This window comes from Hippocampus comes, unplaced genomic scaffold (genome assembly GCF_001891065.2).
Source record: "Hippocampus comes isolate QL1 unplaced genomic scaffold, H_comes_QL1_v1.1 scaffold23, whole genome shotgun sequence".
Classification (NCBI taxonomy): domain Eukaryota; kingdom Metazoa; phylum Chordata; class Actinopteri; order Syngnathiformes; family Syngnathidae; genus Hippocampus; species Hippocampus comes.
In genome coordinates this window covers 219,267-241,993 of record NW_017806066.1, presented here as the reverse complement: position 1 = coordinate 241,993, position 22,727 = coordinate 219,267, and the positions used below count along the sequence as shown (strand labels likewise).

The window sequence follows — 22,727 nt, the reverse complement described above, 5'->3', positions numbered from 1 at the left end:
CCCCCCTTCAGGCCTCATCTTCTCTCACGCGCTTCTTTCCTGTCTTCACGTCTCTCCCTTGTCATTCTTACCCACTCTCTGTCGGTTGTTGCTGAGAAAATATAACATCCGTTCATGCTGTAGGTATGCAGATTTGGCAGTTCCATTTCCCAGAATGACTGCTTTTGGACCGCTTTTCTTTTCTTTTTTTCCTTTTTTTTTTTTTTAAGACCCCCCCCCACCCCACCCCATCTCTGCAGGATGTATGCTGATTACATGCCGTGTTTGGTGGTTCGTGTTCCACTCTAGTCGTGTGGATCAGGGTCTGCCTTACAAGATGCTTCAACATTTGTTCCCTCAATCTCAATCAGATTAGTTTGTAGAGATGTTCAATCGTGTTTTTTTATTTTTATTTTTTTTTTTAAATTTTCAGACCAATATCAGTCTATCTACTTTTGAGTACTGACGTATCCCGAGTTCCTCTACCACAAGTACTTTTGATTCAGAACGTTTCAATTGACACAATGACATTTCTGTCTTTCTGACACGCACGATGATTCGCCGATGGGTCAGACTGTTTTCATGTGACACCAGCTAGTGGCGAAGAAGACTTCCTTGATGTCAGATTAAAAAATAAGAATAATTTTATTATTATTCTTATTTTTTTTGCCTTACAGTGAGGATAAGCATGAATAAGTCTTGGTGGCCGCTGTCGTGCACCTTCTCGATAAACTGTATTTAGGCCAGTATCCGCCCAATACCTGGTGACAATACGCACCCATCCTATTCTTTAGTTCCATATTTTCCTCCTTATTTTAAGGATGTGAGCCACGCGTTGTCCTTGCGCATGTTTATAAATCATAGTCAATGTAAAAATGAGGCTGATCAAGCAATTGTATTCCTGCCCCCACCAGGCAGTGCTTGATACAATGAGAACGCATATTTGGAAATGGGTGTACTCGATGAGCATATCGGATATTTTGCCTCGATCTTAATCGTGAAGGGAGGATGTGCGGCCATTCATTGCTCCCCCCAATTCATTAGTCCAAATGAGCATTTATGCAGCGCCCACATTATTTTTACAGGCCTACTTTATGTGTTTCTGCGGAGTTTTACAGCCCTCGTTAAAGATGTCCTCCAAGCTCCAGATAGAGTTGGGAGTGTTTATTTGCTTAGTTCACAAACCTAAAATAAATTGTTAGTGTTTTCTGGCTCAGGTTGGATTCCACTGGAGCCCTATGGGTGTTTAAAAAAAAAAAAGTGTGATTCCAAAGCAAATTCTCCGTCTGTTGATATTTTGCTGAAATGTGCGCGCTGCCTCTTTTGCACCCATTTCTCATTTGAAAATATGATCATCTGCAAACCCTTCACAAAAAGGTCCGCTTCCCTGAGATATTCTCTGCTATCACGCACGAAGGTGGTTCCGAACCTGAAATTGCATGCCAGCGTTCGGGCCACGTTTTATTTATTTCATGTAGTAGTTCTCGTGTTGCGCGTTTGGTTTTCTCTGCCCCCAATGTGATGCCGCTGATCGAATGGCTGCATACGAGCGGTGCCCACTCCGCATCGACCCCCACCCTCCACCCCTGCCCTCCTCCACTGCTCTGCCAACAAGTCTCTTTCTTTCTCGTTCCTTCTTTTATCCCCTCTCCTTCTCTCTTTGCCTCTCTTGGCGGGGCAAAACGTTCCCACAGCTCTCACAATAACCCCCACGCCCCCCCCCCACCACCCTCTTTTCTTCCTCTCGCTTTCATTCCTCTTTCTGTCTTTTTCTTGTCTCTCCTTCTCTATACTGTCTGTCTGTACTCCCTCTTTTTCTGCCGCCATTTTTTTTTTCCTCGCTGGTCTCCCCCCCACCCCTCTTCATTCTCAGCCTCTCTCCCCACATTCCCTGGCAAAGCTTGGCATCACATGATCTTCTTTTCCACTTGTGCCCAGACCATGCCTCGCACAAACAGACGTGCACATACACTGACACGTTGAACTTGGACGCTCTCCCTTTTCTGTATGGAACAACATGCTGGACCAGTCCAGTATTTTTCACCTCTGCTTCTGTTATACCGCGAGAGTTCAGAGGAATAATCAGAAACATAACAATCATTTAGTAATCATTTACAAAACCATTTGAAAGTTAAGTTTAGCTGCGTGGAAATCTAAGTTGAATATGTCAGATTTGACAAACACTTGAAAGTTTACTCTGGCATATTTGAGTTTCGGAGATTTTTGGCACCACAAATATTTGGTCGGACGAAAGTGATATATGCCCCCCCCCCCAAAAAAAAACCTCCCCCACCCTCCTGAAATCTGTCCCACCACTTAGTCCGTGCAGGTTAATTTATTTAGCATGTCTTTGCCATTTGTCCCGTTGCTAACCAAGGACATCTGCTGGCCGTCTAGCAGAATTACACCCTCACCTCATCCAATATTGTAAAGTAGCTTCAAATCAGCTAAAAATCAGGAAAAAGGTGCAATTCTTGTCTGGAAAAATGACATGTTTCTTGAAAACAAAGCATCGTGTGCCATGTATGTGCCCGAGAAGCCAAGCTTGATTATATCCATCAATGTTATCCAGAAAGCCATGAGAACAAGCAGACGGTTCTCCCCCCCTTCCTAGCCTCCCCTTGTCCAGCTTCCCTCGTACATCACAGCTCATCAGCATAGGCACAGATAAAAGAAACAGGGTGTGTGTGTGTGTGTGTGTGTGTGTGTGTGTGTGTGTGTGTGTGTGTGTTGGGGGGGGATCACGGGCAGCCAGCCAGCCACCCCCTCCACTCACACACACTCGAGCCTCCATCTTTCCATCCCTTTCCCTCGTCTCTCTCCCATGGTTGATTCCCTTTAGGCCCTTCTCGCCCCCCTGCCTCCCCACTCTGTGGCATTGGCACTGGGAGGGCGCAGGCGGCACACAGACGGCCACGCAGATGGGCAACGGGCAATGCAAAGCGCTGCCTCCCCACACCTGCTTCTTGCTGGCACGGGGCTCGGGCGATGCCGTGCACGTGCGCATACTCATACATGTGCGGGAAGAAAGGAAAACATACTGTGTAGGTGTTGGTCCAATGTGAAGCGCGCACAGGCTAGCGAGGAGCACGCATACACGAACCACAGGCTTGTGTGTTTTAAAGAAAAAAGGGGGGAAAAAAAAAATCACCGTCTCCCTCCCACACGCCAGCGCTCAGCCCTCGGTCACAGATGTTTACATGCTTATCTCCAACTGTGCCTCAACATGTGCTCGCCAGACTTTTTTTTTTTTTTTTTCTTCAACGTATACGCTCTCATAAGAGAGCTATAAGACACAATATCACATGCATGTAAATGGAGCGCCATATTTTTAGCCTCACACCCCCACACCAGTCACACTCGAGCAAAGCACCGAAACACGTTTAACAATTAATCGCCTCGTGTTGTGTTGTCACATGGAATGACATAGCAGCCGTTCAAGGGACGTCGTAAAGATGTACCGCTGTTGATTCGACAGCAACAACATGATTACGTCGTCTGGCCTCGCTATTTTTAGAGCTCATAATTGCCACTTTGTTTCCTTTAACATGAGGGCAACTTTTCGGATGTGAAGCCGCTGGTTTAATAGTTAGGGAGCGGTGGCCAAAATAGCTTTCAAGGAAAGCACCCAAAATAGTACAAGGGGGGGAAATCCGCACCAAAGTCGAAAATCCTGCTGTTATTCCCCAAATTTCGGAAGGCTTTGTCTTCGTTTGTCTGCGCCTGCTTCTACCATTAATACCAAATCAGCCATCAGTCCAGAATGTAGTCTTTTTATAGCGTCGTATTAGTCGTTTGCCAGTGGCTCAGCTTCAGCGTCCTTACTTCCTCCAGATGTGACCCAAAAAATAGACCGCAAAAATCTTTTGCTCCTGCCAAAATGAGTAATGAACACTTTAAGATGCGCCGATGCCTCCACCGGGGGTTACCACACCGTTCCGTCGTTATTTTATCGCTGTGATAAAATTTTAAAACGGGATTAGTGCGTCGGCACCGGTGTCTGTCCTCAAATTCCGACGTTAAAGTATTTTGGGAGAGAACGCGGCATCTTTTCACACAGCCATTTGTTTAAAAACAAGTATAAAAGTACAATATGTGGAACTTGAAGAAGATTGTGACTGATGAGGACGCTAGCTAATGTAAGAAAAAGTGTCCTCCGAAACACTGCTCAACTAGAAACGAGGAATCCTCGTGTAGTACCCGCGGGAGGGAAGAGACGAGGTAGTGCGTGCGGATGTGGAGCGGGTGAAGGAGGAGGTGGAAAAGGAAAAGGGGGGGAGAAAAAAAAAAAGATGTTGAAATGAAGTCCAATAAAAGAGCCGAGTGAACATCTGTGTGGGATAGCCGTGGGGATTAGGAGGGTTTGGAACATTTTAAGCGCATTAAAGATTTTAAAAAAGGGTCAGAATGTTTAGCAACATACTGATAAACCTCTTAAGCGAAACCCAATTGGGGAGGTTGCTTGGGTTTCTTTATCCAGAGGCTAGTAGATGGGGGAAGGGGTGTGTGTGGTTTTGGGGGTTCAAGAGGCTGAGAAAATTGAAAGTGGGGGAGACATACACATGAATGTAATGCTCCGCATTTTTCATTAGGCACACTTGCAGAATCGAGTGAGATCCAATGCGCAAGAGATCCGACTTCACGGAGGAAAGCATCTTCCGTTGCGATTTTTTTTTTCCCCCTGCACGAGTCCCTTGATGAGCTAGCGGCAAAATATTAAACGCGACTGCAAAGTGCCACCGCGACCCTTGTGCAACACACTCTTGGCACACAGAGGCTCATACTCGGATGGCGCTGCCCGATCTGCGTCGGTGATTGTTTTCGAATGCCCGACCATACGCGCGAGAGGCTCAGATGCCTGCAAAATCCCACTTTGTGCTTGAACGATTCCATCACATCTGGCCGCAGACGTGTGGACAACAACACCGCGACTGGATTTCCCGCATTGAACCGGTGTCTGATACTGAGCTGTTGCCGGTCCCCCACGTCCGACGGGGCTCGGAGCAACAAGCCTCCACGCCGTAACTCATCCAGACAGATGAATGAGGCAGCCCGAGAGAATGGCGGAGGGAAGACGGAGATGAAGTGGGAGAGAACAGTGGCGCAGGAGCTTTCAAGCAGTCCGAGGTGGAGGCCCCTGTCATTCGACTGCGAAGTGAACCACGACCGCGTCGGCACGGCGAGCCCGAAATGACACCGCAGAGGCTCGCTGACAAAACCAAAAGTTGGACGGTCGCAGCGTCGCAGTTGCCGTTTGCATGTTTGCATATGAGAACCGAGGGCTTCTTGTAAACCGTTTCTAAATGGCGCGGCAGCACTTCCATCAATTTTCGGGACGTGTCCCGATGCACAAAGCGCAGGGGTCAGAAGGTCGGGCTTGAAGGAGCTCAGACCTACTGTGTCGTGTCTTCTTTTTTTAGAAGATACGTGTGTCCAAGTGCGGCCCGACTAATATTGATGTCGCAGAAAGCTGTGGCCGCAATCATTTTACGGTTGCGCAACACCTTTATTGTTTCAAGGTTGACGCTAAGAAGCGACCAACGCTTGTTGCGTGGCTCTTAGCCAAACCTGCAAACACTTTCAACACAAACATTCCAATTCAATGCCATGACATGTTCAAGTGCCAAAAGCAGCAACGCAATTTTGGCACTTTTTTTTTTTTTTTTGCAATCATGGACAACTAGCACAAGAGGAAGATTCTTTGTCTTTTCCTTGATTGCACTCGCGTGTCGTCTGTTCAAAAAATAAATCAACTGCCACCGTCAAGGCGCATTAGTTCACGGGTGCGTTTGCGCGTGAGTGCTTGTGATGTGCAAGCACTCAAGAAAACCTTTCGTGGGGGAAGAAATAAATAAATCAAAAATGAAAAGCCATTTGTGTCGTCGGCACTCGTACTGTATGAATGCGAACGCGCTAAATGCCTCCATTAGCGCTAACAATGGCTGCCCGTGAGTGATGGCTGTTTGTTTTTTTACAAGTTCAAGTGTCTCTGAATGATTTACCCCGGCGCCTGTGTGTCATTGCGTGATGATTTTTTTTTTTTTTTTAATGCTTTTGTGGCAGCCGGGGGGTGTATCCATTTATCCAGGTGTGCGTTTTAGCCTTTGCGACGTGAAAATTGTCTCACCATGTGTTGCTGTTAACCTTTGTTTACAAGTGTGAGGAGGAGTCTATCAGCGGGCGTACACCGTATTGACCGGGGCAGCATAATGTGTGTGGTAAGCGTGATAACGCCGCGTATTTGGTGGCCTGCGTGTGTTTGTGTATTATCTTCGGAGGGGCATTACCAGGGGGCCTCGGGGCGACTGTGTGCACTAGATAAGGGTGATTCATCTGTGTTTCAATGTGTGTGTGTGTGTAATCGCGTTTTTTTTTTTTTGCAAGGAAATGAATCTATGTTGTGTATGAACGCGTGCTAATAAATGCTCTCGGGGTTACATGCACCTCCGTGCTGTGTGTGTGTGTGTGTGTGTGTGTGTGTGTGTGCGCGCACATGTTTGTGTAATAGGTGATTGTTGCCGACGAACGGGCCGGTGCGTATGAGATGCTTTTTTGGCAGTGGTTTTCCCCTGCCGGTGGTCGACGGAGCATGCGCCGGAGCAAGGTGCTCATCACAAAACATTGTTCATCTGGACAGAGGAGTGTCTGGGCACACTCCGCCTCCCACTTGGAGCCCTCGATGGCTCTCCTTGTACCTCTTTCAAGTTGTGCAGATCGTAAAACCCGCTTTGAATACCGGTACCGTAGCAACACAGGACTGGTGGGAGGGCTGGGGGGGCTATTTGAAACTTCTTCGGCAGACATTATGTCTCGTGAAAGTTTTACATCGCTGATATATGTTGGCTTCGCATTTTTTTGAACTATGTTAAACTTTGCCTTTGCAAAATTGCTGAACTCTTTCACAGAATTTCAGCTGCATTTAGGTCTGGGCTTTGGCTACGCTTTTCCTGGTGAAGCTCTTCTTTTGTGGTTGAGAGGAAATAAATTTCATCTGTGCTGTATGTTGTACATGGAGCACAAGAAATCTGACTCGACTTGACTTGAATCGAATTGATTTTGGCGGTCCAATCTTGCCCTCTTCCTGGTGCAAGGATTATCGTAACGCACGAGCTCATCAGAAATATTTTGTTCATCTACAGCAGGGCTCCCCAAACTTTTTCCTGTGAGGGCCAAAGAACTTTTGCCTTCTCTGACGGCGGCCGGGGTCAGTTTGCAACAAAAAATGTGACCATCACAGAGGTGTCAACGTTGATTGCTTTCCAAAAAGTCACACAAAACCAAATACGAAACCTTTATTGGGATCTGGACAGGAAAAAAAAAAAAAGACTGCGCAACATCGACTTTCTTGGAGCTATAGAATGTTAGGTTCTATGCATGCTCAAGTCTTGATCATGTGGCCAGAGTTGAAAATGATGAGTATGCCGGACGGAGCGAGTTTTCATTCAACTTTTGCTTTTATGACAACTCGGACCTCGCAGGACTTGCAGTCAAGCATCCCGCTGCAGTCCATTAACAATACATATATGCCATCATTTTTATCTTTAAGACCACTGGGTCTGTGTGAAACAAAAACAGCATGCGCATGTGTGCGTGGGGGCGTGTGTGTGTGTGTGTGTGTGTGTGTGTGTGTGTGTGTGTGTGTGTGTGTGTGTGTGTGTGTGTGTGTGTGTGTGTGTGTGTGTGTTGGTTTGGGGGTGCCGTCAGCTAGCAGGAATGCATGGGTACCGCCAAACCTAAGATGGCTGCCAAGTGCTAAGATGGCTGCCAGGATGCTGCGGAGCGACAGCATGATAGATAAAGAAAAACGGAGGACGACGGCGGGCGATAGGAAATGAGGAAAATGTTGTGCCGTTGGACCGCGGGAGGGCATCGCGGTCAAAATGTCCCAAATCTCCCTTGGCTTCTCCTCCCTGACCCAGAGCAACGAGGGGATCCTTTGTCTCTTTGTTGTCGCGTGTTGATGGGCAGCCACCGTGAACGCCGCCGCCGCTGCGGCGGGCTGGCAAGCAAAGCCGCAGCGCCGCCCAAGATCAAGGCGCCGATTTGGGCTTTGAGGACTTTGAGATTCGGGGGCAGACTCCCGGCCGCGAGGGGCCGTATTCTGCTCGGCGCCAAATTTTCCCCTCTCGGCCCCCGGAAGGCCTCCACGCCACAGTTCCGTGCGCTCACGGGCCCGAACGGTTCGGCCCGTAAAGCTCCACGAGGCTGCTTTAAGTAGGCCAAACAAACTGAGCCGAAGCAGACGGCGCTCCGCCTGCCCTCCCCGATCCAAGTTCGCATAAACACACAGCGATACACTCCAGACAAATTCCCACCAGCCCAAAAAATGTACATTTGGACTCTCACACTTGGACTTACACACGAGCATCGGGGAAGCTTGTGTTTCTTGAGAGTACAACAAACTTCAGATGACCCGGCCGGCCGGGCCTTTACCCGTCGACGAAATACAATCCAAACATTCCCCCAAATGCACATGTCACAATTATTCCTCGACTGACAAATCACCTCTGGGGAGGCTTCGTGCTTCATGCTTCACTTCTGAGCTGCTTTGGGACTTAAAAATAATAAGACTGTGTGTCGGAAGCAACAAAAAAAAAAAAGGTAATAGACTATTAAGAGGATCATGGCATATTTCATGGTAAAATGTATTTTTTAATTTGATTTATTGGAAATGCGGGGATGACATTTGCCTTTTGCAAAGAGTCAACTTCAATTGTAAATCCGGGTCAAATGCACTCGGGTCATTCCGACCTCGCTTGATTCTCCGTGGTCGATATTGGATGCATACTTTAGCGGTCTACAAATGCGACGGCCTTTCAAATTTGGTTCGGAAATGTCTCCTGGACCTGTGTCACTTTGTCCTGTCTTTGACTTAGAATGAGTGCTTTTCAGGCTCATTCCCTTCAGCTTCCATCTTGGATATTCAACAGAGCTTTGCATCAACGTGTCATGTCAAGCGAGTGGCAAAAAACGAGCGATGATACACCGAAAGGGACTGATCAGAACATGTCCTTTTGCTTTCACACGTGACTCATCTTCACTCTCTGTTCTGATTTTGTCCCGTTTCAGAACAATCGGGGCAATCGGACAACTCAAACCAGCAAGGAGAGACGGACGTCAAGCCCCCGCCAAATGGTAACCATGCATTTGTACACTGATCTCACAGTTTCGTGATGAGTTGCACATGCTCGCGTCAACGGTTTCAAATGGCTGTCAGCACGGGCCCGTATAGATCCGAGCACACGCACCGTGCATGTTCTACACTTCGCTGGACATCGAGGCCTCTCGGAGAGCAAGTGCGTCCCAACAGAGTAGGGGAGGTTTATTATGGTAAGGAGAGCCGCTGGTACTGTAGTGTGGGGGGCTCGTGTGGGGATTGCGGCGGGCCACTCATAAATCACGCTGACGTTCGTCCAAGATGGGAACCACATGGCCGCCGCCGAGCTTAGCGCTGACCTCATACGCTGTCGCCGCCGCGGTTAACCCCGGCAGCGCTCGACTGAGCGGAGAGCGAGGGACGAGGGGGGCCGAAGGGAAACGGGGAAGGGGCTTGTCGTGAGGAGATAAACAACGGCAGGGAAAGCCAAGTGGCCGGCTGACGGATGGAAGGAAGAAATGAAAGCGGCCACATCACACGGCGCCGGCGATATCGGGACGTTGGGGCGAGATCGAAGCCTCCTCGTATGAAGAAGTGCCGTTCGAGAGCGCTTCCAATCGCAACTCCAATTGCGCCCGGTTGAGTGCGAGCATCCGCTGTTAACAGAAGATCGTCGTTTGTATTGAGGAAGAAGAAAACCAGCACACGCGGCATCCGTACTTTGTCCGTTTCGGAGAGTTCGAATCGAACGCGTTTCTCATCCGAGTCGTTCTTTTCACTACTTTGTACTTCCCACGGTGCTAACATGAGTGAATTGTGTACTTTTACCAACTTTGCGGCACGCTAAAAACATACAATCACACGGTGTTTATTTCAAGAAGTGACTTTTTTTTTTTTTTTTTTTTAAATGCTGACAAATCTTGATTGTGTGGAGCCTCTGTATTTATTGGCTTGGCTTTTTCTTTCTTCTGACCTCGTCCTGGTCACTTCAGTATTCACTGCTGTGTTTTTGTCCTCACCGCAATGTCTTCAAAGTAAATCGTACCTCATGTCTGTCGGAGGAGCAGGCTAAGGAGGAAGGAAAAGCGCCGTTGTTCTTGACTGCTCGCGAGGGTCTCGTACTTGCTCGATAACGCACGCTTGCTGCTGCGGCCTATGAGCTCATTCACTCCCAAAAACGTTTTTCAACGTCTTTTCAGACTTGGTCTAGAATTGGCTGGTACTGAATGAGTTAAACTGTTGGTGATCATCTCTCGCATGCAATCTGGCCATCATCATTTCTAATGCTATCGTAGTCCACGATAAGAATGAATTTCAGAAATCTGTTATGGGTGGCTTTTGATAGGAGGAAAAAAAAAAAACAACAACAACAGATGTTTCTAGCTTCTTGTGAATTCAATTTGCGGATGCACTTTTGCCGTTTAGCAGCAACGCCAACAAAGGAGTAGCGCGTCTACCAAATTCACAACTGAACCGAAAATGAGGCCGCGGCCGTTATTACGCCGAGCGCCCGTTTGTATGCCGGCTGCGCATGCGCCAGACGACCGAAATGTCTTTTTTTCCGCGTATGTCCATCCGCGCATCTCGGTCTACGACGTGCCACGCGGCCCCCTCTCACTCACTCACTCACTCTGCTTTCTGCACAGGCCACTTGAGTTTCCAGGACTGCTTCGTGACTTCAGGGGTGTGGAACGTAGCCGAGCTGGTCCGCGTGTCACAGAGTGAGTCACGACTATAATTCAGCCTGTCAGTCCCTCCAGAAAGACACGCAGTTCCTATCATTGGTCGCACACTGCACTATATCCACTGAAACACCCTTGCGGCCGAGCGAACAAAAGCAGCCGCTCTCTTTACAACAACTGGTAAAAATTTGGAGGAGGGGAGTAATGCACATTTATGACATAAATTACAGTTTTTGGTCGAGCTCGCTAACCGGTTTCAGATGTTTATCCAAAACCCGATATAACTCGTTCCATTCCTTTGCTCCGCTCGCCGCCCCGCGCTCTTGAACTGGGTGCTACGCTGAAAACCGATCCAATCATAACACCGCGCGTTCCGAAGAGGAGCTCGCTCCGAATGGCAAACAACCGCTTTGAGTCACAATGATGTGCGGTGAGAAAAAGGAGCGTCGTTGTCAGATGCAAGCGCGGGAAAAAAAAAAAAGGTGCTCTCGTCCCACATTCGAGCTGCTTGCTGCTCTGACGAGAAAAAAACAACGCATGGAGATTTGGTCTTGGACTCGGAGCCCCCGCGACCATCCCGAGGTGGCCTTCGGCGAGATAGCGACACCCCCCCGGTCGCTCTTGACGCCGCGCATCAATCGATGAATGCGGAGACGCTTTTTGAGTGCCTCCAAGGTGGAAAAGTGCTCAACCAGTAAAAGTCTGTTTCGCCAAGAAGATCGGTTGAAAGCCGCACTCAGCTCCTCGCTGACGAGAAACGTTTATGATCTGGCTTCTTACCCAGAGCGAAATTGTTCCTTTCGTCATCTTAAAAATATTGTCCGCCATCACAAATGGAAAAAAATACTGACGTCCGTATCGAGCGTTTCTCATGAGCTGCTTTGACATTTGATCTGTGCGCTGGCATTCCGCAGCCCCGGTCGCGACGGCGACCGGCCCGAGCTTCTCCCTGGCCGACTTGGACAGTCCTGGATACTACAACATCAACCAGGTCACCCTGGGACGGCGCTCCATCACCTCCACTCCTTCCACCAGGTAACCGATGGGTGCTCTCACACACACACACACACACACACACACACACACACACACACACAGACACGCGCGCGCGCAAATTATAAAACTGACAGCCACAATATTGTTGGCACAACCGCCGGATGAGATGCAATGAGAAATGTAGACGCAAAAATACAAAACTCTTTTTTTTTGCCTCGTTGTCTCTTTATTACATTGAACAGTTCAAGTCGAGGGTATTTTGAAAGCACTTTCAAACAATCGCCGCTGTATGCAAAGTGCTGTGCATGGACGAGAAACGTTTATGATCTGGCTTCTTACCCAGAGCGAAATTGTTCCTTTCGTCATCTTAAAAATATTGTCCGCCATCACAAATGGAAAAAAATACTGACGTCCGTATCGAGCGTTTCTCATGAGCTGCTTTGACATTTGATCTGTGCGCTGGCATTCCGCAGCCCCGGTCGCGACGGCGACCGGCCCGAGCTTCTCCCTGGCCGACTTGGACAGTCCTGGATACTACAACATCAACCAGGTCACCCTGGGACGGCGCTCCATCACCTCCACTCCTTCCACCAGGTAACCGATGGGTGCTCTCACACACACACACACACACACACACACACACACACACACACAGACACGCGCGCGCGCAAATTATAAAACTGACAGCCACAATATTGTTGGCACAACCGCCGGATGAGATGCAATGAGAAATGTAGACGCAAAAATACAAAACTCTTTTTTTTTGCCTCGTTGTCTCTTTATTACATTGAACAGTTCAAGTCGAGGGTATTTTGAAAGCACTTTCAAACAATCGCCGCTGTATGCAAAGTGCTGTGCATGGAGCAAAAAGAATTCATACGACAGAAAACGAGAAAACAATCGAGTCGGAACGAAGATGGTCGAAAAGCACAAAAACAGCCTCAGCAACAATCAAGTCAAAAAAGTCAAAGAATCCAAATGAGTTTGAAGGCCACTTTCGTTCCAACGGAAAAGTCTCCTTCCATGCCAAGTTCTTGGCACCTCGACGAGTGTCTGATCCGCAGACCCGAGGCAGCGTGCAGGTTTAAGATCAGGAGCCGGGGGGGCCCCCAAGTCTGCAGGATGGGATGTGCGAGGTCCTCTGGGAACCAAACACCATCACTTCCGTCATTGAAGTTCAAGACATTTTGGGCCATCCGGGTCTTGATTTCCTCCAGATAGAATAAAATTAGCAACTCCAGAGAAGGCGTCTTTTTTCCTCACAACCCCGAGGGGGAAAAAAACCAAAATATGATCGATTCGATATTATCGTGCCAATATCTGTTCCTGTTATTTCTGTAAAAAGAATTCTTCCGTACTTTTGTATGAAATCTCATTGGACCGAACCTTGTGAGCGCAGCGCACGCCGGTACGCAAACACCTTCAAGCGTATGGATCGATCGATCGTCAGCATTTCCGAATTGTGCGACATGTGAATTCTGCTGTACTCTTGTGCCGAGCTTGTTTCCGCTTTTTCAATTGTGCTTTCTCCTCCCCGTTGTTCCTCCTTCATCATTAATCCTTCTCATTTCCTTTCATTCCACCGACCGATTCCATCCGTCATTCCGTCTGCTGTTTGGCTGTCTGTTTTTCCTCGTCCTCTCCCGCTCATCTTACGCTGCAGGACCGAAATGGAGCTTTATGCAAGTCTCCCACGGAGGTACACTCACCACAGCATATCTCCCTTGATACTAATGGAACACAGATCCCTTCTTCGCACTCGTACAAAAGCCAAGCGAGCTGTCACACGCGCACGATTTGAAGCGCTCGTGCACTTTCTGCCCCTCGTATTTTTATTGTTGGCAGATGTGCGAGCCGATAAGAATGTGCGGTCACATGCGGAATGCGTCCCCGGCCGGCATCGCATAAGCTCGTCGTGTGTTTGGTTTCACGTGGTCGGGGCGAAAGGCGATACGGCATGTTGATTCAAAATCGGGACTCGCATGACTTGGCATGAAGTTGAACTTGAGCGTGGGTCATCGATACCGTACTTCGCCGCCAGCGGGCCAAGTATGCCTCGAGCGCAACGAAGACTCAAAGCGACCTCATCCGTCCGTCTTCCTCCTCAGCTCTAACAAGCGCAAGTCCATCGACGACAGTGAGATGGAGAGCCCGGTGGACGACGTCTTCTACTCGGGCCGTTCGCCGGCAGCCGGCAGCAGCTCGCAATCCAGCGGTTGGCCCAACGACGTCGATGCAGGTAATCCATCCTCGTCCCTTGACCGGATGTCGCTTCGTCGCGCTTTTGACATGAGGCCCACTTCAAGTCAGATCACGGTCGCGATGTCCGAATGATTTCATTCCAACGTGAAAAGACCATCGATCGTTGGATTTGAGACGGCGGCGTTTCCTCTGTCTTCTTGTGTGACAAGAATTTTTTGCTTTCAAATGGCCTGGCCAGAGCCACGACCTAAACCAATTGAAACTCTTTGGAGAAGAAAAGAAAAGGGGCAGTACAAGCTGACGGGTTTGCGGTAGTTTTGTTTTGAAAAACTGAATAGAATTGATCCGAAATGTGCCATTTACAAAAATCCAAAACGTTGTTTAAAATGGAAAAAACACAATCAAGATGGCTTCAACAAAGGATTCGTTGAAGGCTGTGCCTTCCAATAAAAAGAACTGACTTGAAGTGGACCAAAAACTTTCCCCATCCAAGCCTTTGGCGCACCGTTGACACTCCCAACTTGATTTTCCGACTCCTGCCTGATTTGGGTGATCTTTATGAGTCTGCTTCAGTCACATGCTGACAAAGACTCCAGTCCCGCCCGTGTCTGCCGCTGTGCCGCAGGATAGTTATGCCCAACGACTTCTTTTCTTTTTTTTCAGTGCAGCAGGCAATTGCGATTCAATTGCAAATCTTTTGTCGTGCGCTTACTCGTCTTTTCAACTACAGTAATGGTACTTTTTGGGGTTTTTTTTGTTATGTTGGATGTTCGATTTTTTGAATAGATTTCTTCATCCGGTGGTTTTGGGAGTCCCGAAAGTAGACACCAAGAGTGACAACTAAGCGTCGGTCATATTTTTCATCTTCGTTTTCTTGTTGATGCATCAAAACGGACTCAATGTCCAGCTAAGTTATTTTAGCCTTTTTCAAAATGCTGTTTTTGTTTTGTTTTGTCACTCCCGCTCGCACGGCGCCGTTGCAGTATCAGCGCGGCAGCGAAGACGCTGCACCCTATCGCGTAAATCCCCTTAATGTCCATGATTTAACCACCACCTCTCTTTCTCCCCCCTCTCACTCTTTCCATCTGTTTCCTTTTCCGTCCACTTCTCTCCTCCCCGTCTTCCACTGTTAACTCTTCCCTTTCTCCCCTGTTTGGCCTTTCAGTGCAGCACCATTTGGCCAGTGTGCAGGAGAGGAAGATTAAGCATGAGAGCGATGGAGTGCAGTTTCCTTACCATGGTTAGAGCAACATTAAACATTCTACTGTGTCCATGTTCCTCTTCATGTGTGTGTGCTCTCCTCGGGCTGGCGCCGCCGTCACCTTGCATCATTCTCTCTTTTCTTTGATGACATTTCTCTGTGAGCGCTTCTCTCGTCCTTCCTCTTCATCGCCGGTGTGTCTCGTTTTCTGGCTCCGTTGCCGCCGGCCGGGTGGGGTCAATTTTGTCTGCTGTTGTCCTCCGCGGATTTAGCAAAGCCTCTTGGTTGGCCGCTATCTTAGCGGTCAGCGCCCGTCTTTCTGTCTGAGTGGCATCCGGGGGGATAAAAAAACAAACAAACAAACAAACAAACACCAGTGCACTAAAAGCCATCACATTTACTGACTATTAAAAAGCAAACCTGACTGTATTAAATTTAAGATCGGGAGTTGCACACGACTAGCTCGGTTGTCTTTAACCCATTTAATCCCAACGGTCACATTTGTGAAGGACAACAATGATTTAATTTACAGGGCTCTAAAGTGTTTTATTACTGATTACTTAAAAGGGGCTCACAATGACACCTGATTTAGACTTTTAAATGTCTGGGAAAAAATTGGGATTAAATGGGTTACTGACCTGTAAATTTAAAAAAAAATAAATAAATAAAAGCATCATCTAATGTCTGATCGTATGGATACAAACACACCCACAGTATACTGCGCATGTAGCTGCCGTTAGCTCAAACAAACATCGGTGGCCAAAGATCGAAGCACGCCACCGTGCATCTTGAGTGATGTGCAAAAAAAAAGAGGTCGCTTCCAAGTTGTCAACGAGATGAGGCTCGGTGCTTTGGCTGTTTTGAGAGCTGTTGAACGAGAGCGTTTGGGACTCTCCTGCTCTTGATTGTCGAAACAGAACCGTGGAAGGGTGTTCCCACCTGCCGCAGACCCGCCTCTGAGCGATGGCACATGACCCGAACCAAATACGAGTAAAGGCCCCCCAGATGTATCATCAATGGGTGGGATGCCTTCTGTCTCCGAGGCAGCTTTTTTTTTTTTTTTTTTTTTTTTGTCGCCGTTGTGCGCCTTGACAAAAGGCGCGCTCGCGCACGTGCAAAACCGTGATTTTATCACACTCTCTTTCCGTGACATCCACTCACACATCCACACTGGCCAATCTGGAGAGGGGCTGCGTTCCAGTCCAGATGGTGGCTCCATGTGTCTGCAGTGAAGGGAGCTACTGGGTTACAGCAGACATCTGCTCTGGTGGTGGCGGTGACGGTGTTGAGAGTGATGGAGGGCTGGAGGACGGGTGGGGTGGGGCCTTGAGGGGAAGGACTGGGCCTGCTCTCGAGGTACCGCTCAACCTGAATGAAAAGCTCGGAAGCTTAGCAGGTGATCATGCGATTCATCATGACTTTCTCTCTCTCTCTCTCTCTCTCTCTCTCTGTCTCGCTCTCTCCGCCCGCTTTGCCTCCGCAGTGGTGGGAAAATCTTTAAATGCTGCTCAACTGTTGTGTAAAAATATTTGTGGCATTTGACAATTGTGTTGGGATGTCTGCATGTGGTCATGGTGTCCTTACGTTGCCTCAAGTGCGGTCCCTTGGTTGCCATTTAAGAGTGCCGATGATGTGTTAGCTAGTCAGCTAATCAGGGACGCTCTTTTTTTTTTCCCCCCTTGCAAATCTGAGTGAGTGTTTGTGAAGTACCTTTCTGCTATTCTTGCACTTATGTGTGTGCGCGCTAAGCACCTGTACTGCGACAGTCGGAGGCTTGTGTGGTTGCCAGCCTGTTGACATGTCGCACTCCAATAGAGATTGGTCAGTACCGATGCAGCCTGGACCTACAAGTATTCGAGCACTGGAGCTGAATAGAGAGAGACACATCCCCAGGAAAGCTTTTTTTGAGGGGTGGGGGGGTGAGAAAATGTGTCTCGCTCAAACTACTTTTGCCAGGCTGCGATTCGTCGTCGTTAGCACCCACATCTTTGTTTCATTCGATGAGAAGATTTGATTTTGTGACGAGTTTGTGAAATGGAATGATTGTCCTCTGAAGCAAATGCCATAAAAGCCAAACATGATCATAGTATGCCGCTGGAGAAAAAAAAACACCAAAATGCATCCCCTTCTGTACTTTTACTTCCCAACTGCTGTCCGGCTTTGCGGATTGTTGTATCCAGAACTTTATTTCCACTTGATGTCAACGCTGCGGGGTGCTCTGCAGAGGTCAACTACGGCCTTTGGGTTTGGCCCTCAAAGCTTGAAATGCGAAATTGCTCCCTTCTGCAATCCAAAAAAAAAAAAATTCCCTCGGTGCTGGCCACAAGAGGCTTGGAACACATCATCAACCGTAGCGCTCGCACTTTGGGCCCTTTTTCTGGTCCATTGGTGAGCTGGGCCTGTACTGAGCATACCCTTTTTTTTTTAAAATCAAAATGACGGATGTTTCATCCAGGTCTCCCACCTCAGCCGACGTTTATAGACAGGGTGGGTGGGGGACACTTGAATATATTTGTACACGGCCGGTTTCGAAAATCCTTCTCGCGTCCATCTGCAGCCTTCTTCCAGCCTTCCGTGGCACCCTGCCCGGTGCTCACCACCCTGCCTCAACAGCCTGTCTGTGTGCGTGTGCGTGCGCATGTGCGGTGTCACTTGAACATGATCCATCATGTCTTTAAGCGGCATTATAAAATGCCGGATAGAATTGAAAAGTCTCTGCTGTTGCCTCGCTCGGTCCCGCCGGCCAACCCGAATCTCATTCATTCATTTCGAGAGGCTAAATGTAGCTGCTGCTTGTGTCGTGTGTTTCCGTGCGTCTCTTTGCCGTGGGTGGAGCTTGACTCTGGGAGGTTGTCGAGGTTCAGGATGAGTCATCAGATTGGCTTTGGCCGCGCTAGTCGTAATGTTCGGTCGCCACGACAATTCCCAGCTCTCCCGTCTCCTGATACTCTGCGCCCAGTCACGATCCTCGCCCTCCCCGTCACTTCCCTTTTTTTTTTTTTTTTTTTTTTTACGCTGACCGCTTCAAACGTGGCCTCTCACCAAACCCCGCCCCCGCATCCCACGCCCAATTTTGACAGCGGGGCGACAGCTCGCCAACCGTACACAACTATGGACAGTGAGTGTCGTCGAGCCATCGGTCTGTGGAGCCACTCGACTAAATCAACGATGATTCAAATGACCTCACATTGATTTCAGTCAATCGTAATCTTTTGATTCTCGCAATCAAATTCAAGCGACACTTTTTTTTTTTTTTTTAATAGAGTCAAAGTCAGCACCGCAGCCATGTTTCATTAAAACCTCGTCTCTGTTCTGCCATTTTGTTGATCCCCTTTTTTTACCAGGACTGTCATCGCCTGGTTCTCTTAAGAAGCCGGGGAAATTCGATTTCAGCGCCCTGTCCTCCCAGACGAGGTCCCCCCGCATGGCGTTCACCCACCACCCACTGCCAATGCTGGCGGGAGTGAGACCAGGTGAGACCAACCCAGCTCCAGACCCTTAATCGCTCCCACCCTCCTCCTTATCCTCATACTCACTCCCACCACTTGAGCCCCACCCCCAAAAGCAAGAGCGGGAGCAGTGGTTCGAGGGAAATGAGAGCGGCTGGGAATTTCGGATCTGGCAGGTAGCTCTTCTGCGCTTGGCTCCGCCTCCTCGTCTGTCTCTTCTAATATCGGAGGGTGCCCGACAAACTGGTGGCAGCTCTGGGCATTCTGGGCCTGTGCCTTTCCTGTGTTTCTCTGTCGGTAGATGGTGGTGGGGGGGCAAACGATTTGCCTCGATGCCTACTCAAGCGCTTGAGCTCCCTCTTGCGGTCTTGCCTGATTGCCTCGCATTGGAGTCAATGTAAAACGATGTGGCCAGCGTACAGCTCGCGGTACCGGAATCGAGCGCCGCGCCTCTGCGCTGTGAGCCCGACGTGGCGCCCCAGTTAGAATCATTGTTAACAAAAGGAACAGAGATGTTTGACGCAAATGCGGACTTCTTGGGGACTGCTGTTTGTCTTTTAGCGTGAAAAACCCTCGGGCCCATCTGCCCGTCAGATGTCAAGTGTTTGCTTCCCAAATGTAAGCCTCGTAGCTTACGTTCAACCATTTTCATAATTGGTTCGACTCACGGGTTATGAATGGGCCATTGAGTGGGAATTATGCCAGCTGTGCGAAAGTCGGCATCAAGCATTTAAACCACTCGATGAGCAATGACATCCTCGACTTTGAAAAATAGATCAATGTGTGTGTGTGTGTGTGTGTGTGTGTGTGTGTGTGTGTGTGTGTGTGTGTGTGTGTGTTTCTATCTGAAAACCGGATGGATATAGATACATTGCGCATATCTACTAATCATCCTCAGTCAACTAAAGATGAGTGCTTACGTCAAGTCGCTAGTTGCTAAACATTTCAACCCCAGAAAATGGCTGCCGTTGCCATGGATGTCGCGTCATGTGACACTTTCACTGGTTATCGACTTTCTTTCCACTCAATGGATCATCGCTTACTATATTGATGAATGTGCCTTTGTTTTTTTTTTTGTTTTGTTTTGTTTTTTTTTTCGAATCACCGATTGATCAAGTGATCCAGCGATCTCATCTGTTTTATTGAGGACTGGCAAAAGCAAAAGAATATCACTTGGAGCGAAATGCTTTGTGAACCAGCTGCTCGTCCCTCACGCTGAAGCAAGAAGCTCGTGATAACGGCAGATATCAAACAAAGCCAAACCAGTCCAGACAATAAATTGCAGCTCTCCTCATTTTATCGCCACAGCGCAGATAAAGCGGCTGGGGGAGGGTCTTCATCTATTTGGAAAGGGGACGAGTGTGAATCCAGCCAAAGACGAAGCTGTCTGCAAATAATTGTCCAGGAGCTTTTTATTTTGTGTGTGTGTGTGTGTGTGTAGTTTGGGTACATTAAAGGCTTATCAAGCCATCCATCCAATTTGACGCGATGAGGTCGCTCATTAACTGCCGATGGGCCGCAGCTCCGGCAAATCCGCTCCATCGCGTATACCAGGGGTGTCCAAACGACAGACCGGGGGCCGTTTGCTGCCCGCCATCCATTTTTCAGCGGCCTGTTCAAATTTGCAGACATGAATTATATGCGAAGTATTGTTTGTCGTCTTCAATCCGGTGCTGTTTCCATGCAGAGGTAACGCTTCAACAACATCATCGTCGTCGTCGTTTTTTGTTGTTGTTGTTTTTTTTTTTTCTTCATGAAAGACATGCCCCAAAGGGTTCTACGGAGACGTAGAAGTGGGATTGAGAAGCACATTCGAGCCATCCTCCCACGGCACTCCTTCTGCAAGGTGCTGCTCCCCCCCCCCTCACCCCCATTCAGATGAGTAGAAGGGCGGAGGACCCAAAGTCTATCCTGTCATCATCACCCCTACCGCCATAAACCTTTTTCCCAACCCACCCCCTTCGACTCCCAGATAGTTTGGCCTTCACCCAGCCCTTAATGGGATTAACAGGGGGACGATAGGAACAGGGAGGCGGCGCCGATGGGGTGCGGGCAGCCTGGCATGGGTGCACAGTGTCGCTGGGCTCAGAGGAAGAGAGGCCCCCCTTTCTGGGGGGCAATGCAGCGGGGTTGGCACTCTCACGAAGTACACTCAGGCGCACAATGTATAAGACATAAGTAGGAGAAGTGTTGGCAGCCTCACGTGGGCAGCTGTCGGCTTGGATGGGGCGGGGGGGTCAGACCGGCGCAGTTAAGGGAAGGATGGGGCTCCCGTATAAATCAAGTCGATTTAGGAATGGAGATCTCGCTCTGACAGAGGGAGGCTTTGTCTATTTGGAGACAGCCTATTTGGAAGTGTACATGAATGATTTGACTTTTATCATAAACAACAACAACAAAAAAAAAACAACAACAAAAAAAAGAAAAAAGAAATGAGTCAGATCAAATATTGCTCTCGGATCTCATTGGCCAAGTTGCACCGATGCCAATGAATCACAGGCTCAATACAGCTCATTGGCGCGCGGACATTAACAACTGCTAATTTAAGACCCCAGTCAATGATCACTTTGTGTATTTGCTTTTTTTTTTTTTTACAAGCTCTGCGGGTCTAATTCTGAATGTGTGGACGTTTTGGTTTTCTGCTTGTGTGAACCATGTATGACTTTGAAACTTGCTGACTAAAAGATGTGTGTGTGTGTGTGTGTGTGTGTGTGTGTGTGTGTGTGTGTGTGTGTGTGCGTGTGCGTGTTAGCATCCACATAAGAAAAGCAGCATGTGTTGTGTGTGCATTTGAGAGAGCGAGAGAGAGAGAGAGAGCGCCGTCCTCTGTAAAGCCTTCTAGAATCACTGGAGTGATCCTAAAACTTTGCGAGCATTGACCATCGCTGTGAACCTCAATGAACAGCTTTTCATGGGGAAAACAAGCTTTGCATTTTTAGATTTGCACTGAAACTTGAACGATTCCTGTTGGGATGCGGTCATCGTGCAGGCATGATTCACACGGTTGATCTTTGCGATCTGTAAGAATGAGCGCGAGCCGCCGCCTGTCCCTTGTTGGGCTCCCCCCGCACGCACGCACGCACGCACGCACTGGTGTAACGCAAAGCTCTCCGTCCGCAGGGAGTCCCCGTGCTTCTGCCTCGGCCCTGCACTTCCCGTCTCCCTCCATCATCCAGCAGTCGAGCCCCTACTTCACCCACCCGACCATCCGCTATCACCACCACCCTGGACAGGATCCTTTGAAGGAGTTTGTGCAGTTTGTCTGCGCCGATGGCCCGGGGCAGGCCGGCGGACAGGTAAGCTTCCTCGCCTCTACCCCGACCTGAAGAACTCGAACTCTCCGTGGAGTGCGGCTCAATTACACGTCACCAAAATAAGTCGTCGATGTCGTCAAAAGTTGTTTTCGATGAACGACTGTGAGTCGTCATGACAGTGAAAACAGACGGGAACGGCGATTTGTTTTCGAATCTGCCGGCATCATTCGGGTCTTCATCTTAAAACGGGAGAATGAACACATTCCACCGCATGCCTTGTTTACGAGGTCATGGGTCAAATCAAAGTCATTTTCATTTTGCCGTTTGCTGATTTCAACAAAGGCATTCCCAATATTTTGGGGGGGAGGGGGGGTTCCCTTTGGCTCCACCCACTTTGCGGCCATCAGTACACTGACGGTCACTCACGATACATGCGTCGTCCAGCATATCAGTCCCGTGTTGTCTTTTTGTTTCCATCTCTGGTTGTGGTTGCCCTTTTAGTTGGACTTTGGTTCTTTGGTCCTGGTCCTGTTGATGGTGCTGTTGTTGTGTCCAAGCGTAGTCTCTCATGGTTTTGATTTCTTGCCATCTTCTGGATGAATGGCGCTCAATAATTTGCTCGCTGACCTCTTCCACACCTCCTCCACCCACCATGGACCACCCCCCGTGGAACCTTTCACGTCCAGCTCCCGCTCCTATCAAACCCAACTATTATTTTTCACCCCTCCATTAAGGATGCCGTCCACATCCGTCATCCCTTTGGTTGTTGTATCCACCACCTTCCTCTCCCTCCTTCCACCATCGCCTGCCTCTACCCTCCCCCCACCTCCGTCATGGATTTTTTTTGGGGGGGGAGGGGGGGCGGGG

General features: G+C 48.8%; 1 protein-coding gene across 8 annotated transcripts in view; it reads left to right on the top strand.

Moving 5' to 3' along the window:
* nfixb (nuclear factor I/Xb) overlaps positions 1-22,727 on the top strand; it is a 128,593-nt gene that overhangs the window by 99,491 nt on the left and 6,375 nt on the right. For 6 of the 8 annotated variants that reach the window (XM_019893500.1, XM_019893502.1, XM_019893501.1 and 3 more), the window contains 8 exons: positions 9,049-9,114; positions 10,723-10,797; positions 11,673-11,793; positions 13,418-13,453; positions 13,863-13,993; positions 15,122-15,196; positions 18,502-18,630; positions 21,727-21,902. In XM_019893500.1, the coding sequence (XP_019749059.1) occupies positions 9,049-9,114; positions 10,723-10,797; positions 11,673-11,793; positions 13,418-13,453; positions 13,863-13,993; positions 15,122-15,196; positions 18,502-18,630; positions 21,727-21,902 (809 nt within the window). The remainder of the gene's footprint in view (positions 1-9,048; positions 9,115-10,722; positions 10,798-11,672; positions 11,794-13,417; positions 13,454-13,862; positions 13,994-15,121; positions 15,197-18,501; positions 18,631-21,726; positions 21,903-22,727) is intronic. The other 2 variants (XM_019893508.1, XM_019893505.1) reach the window with 1 other exon arrangement.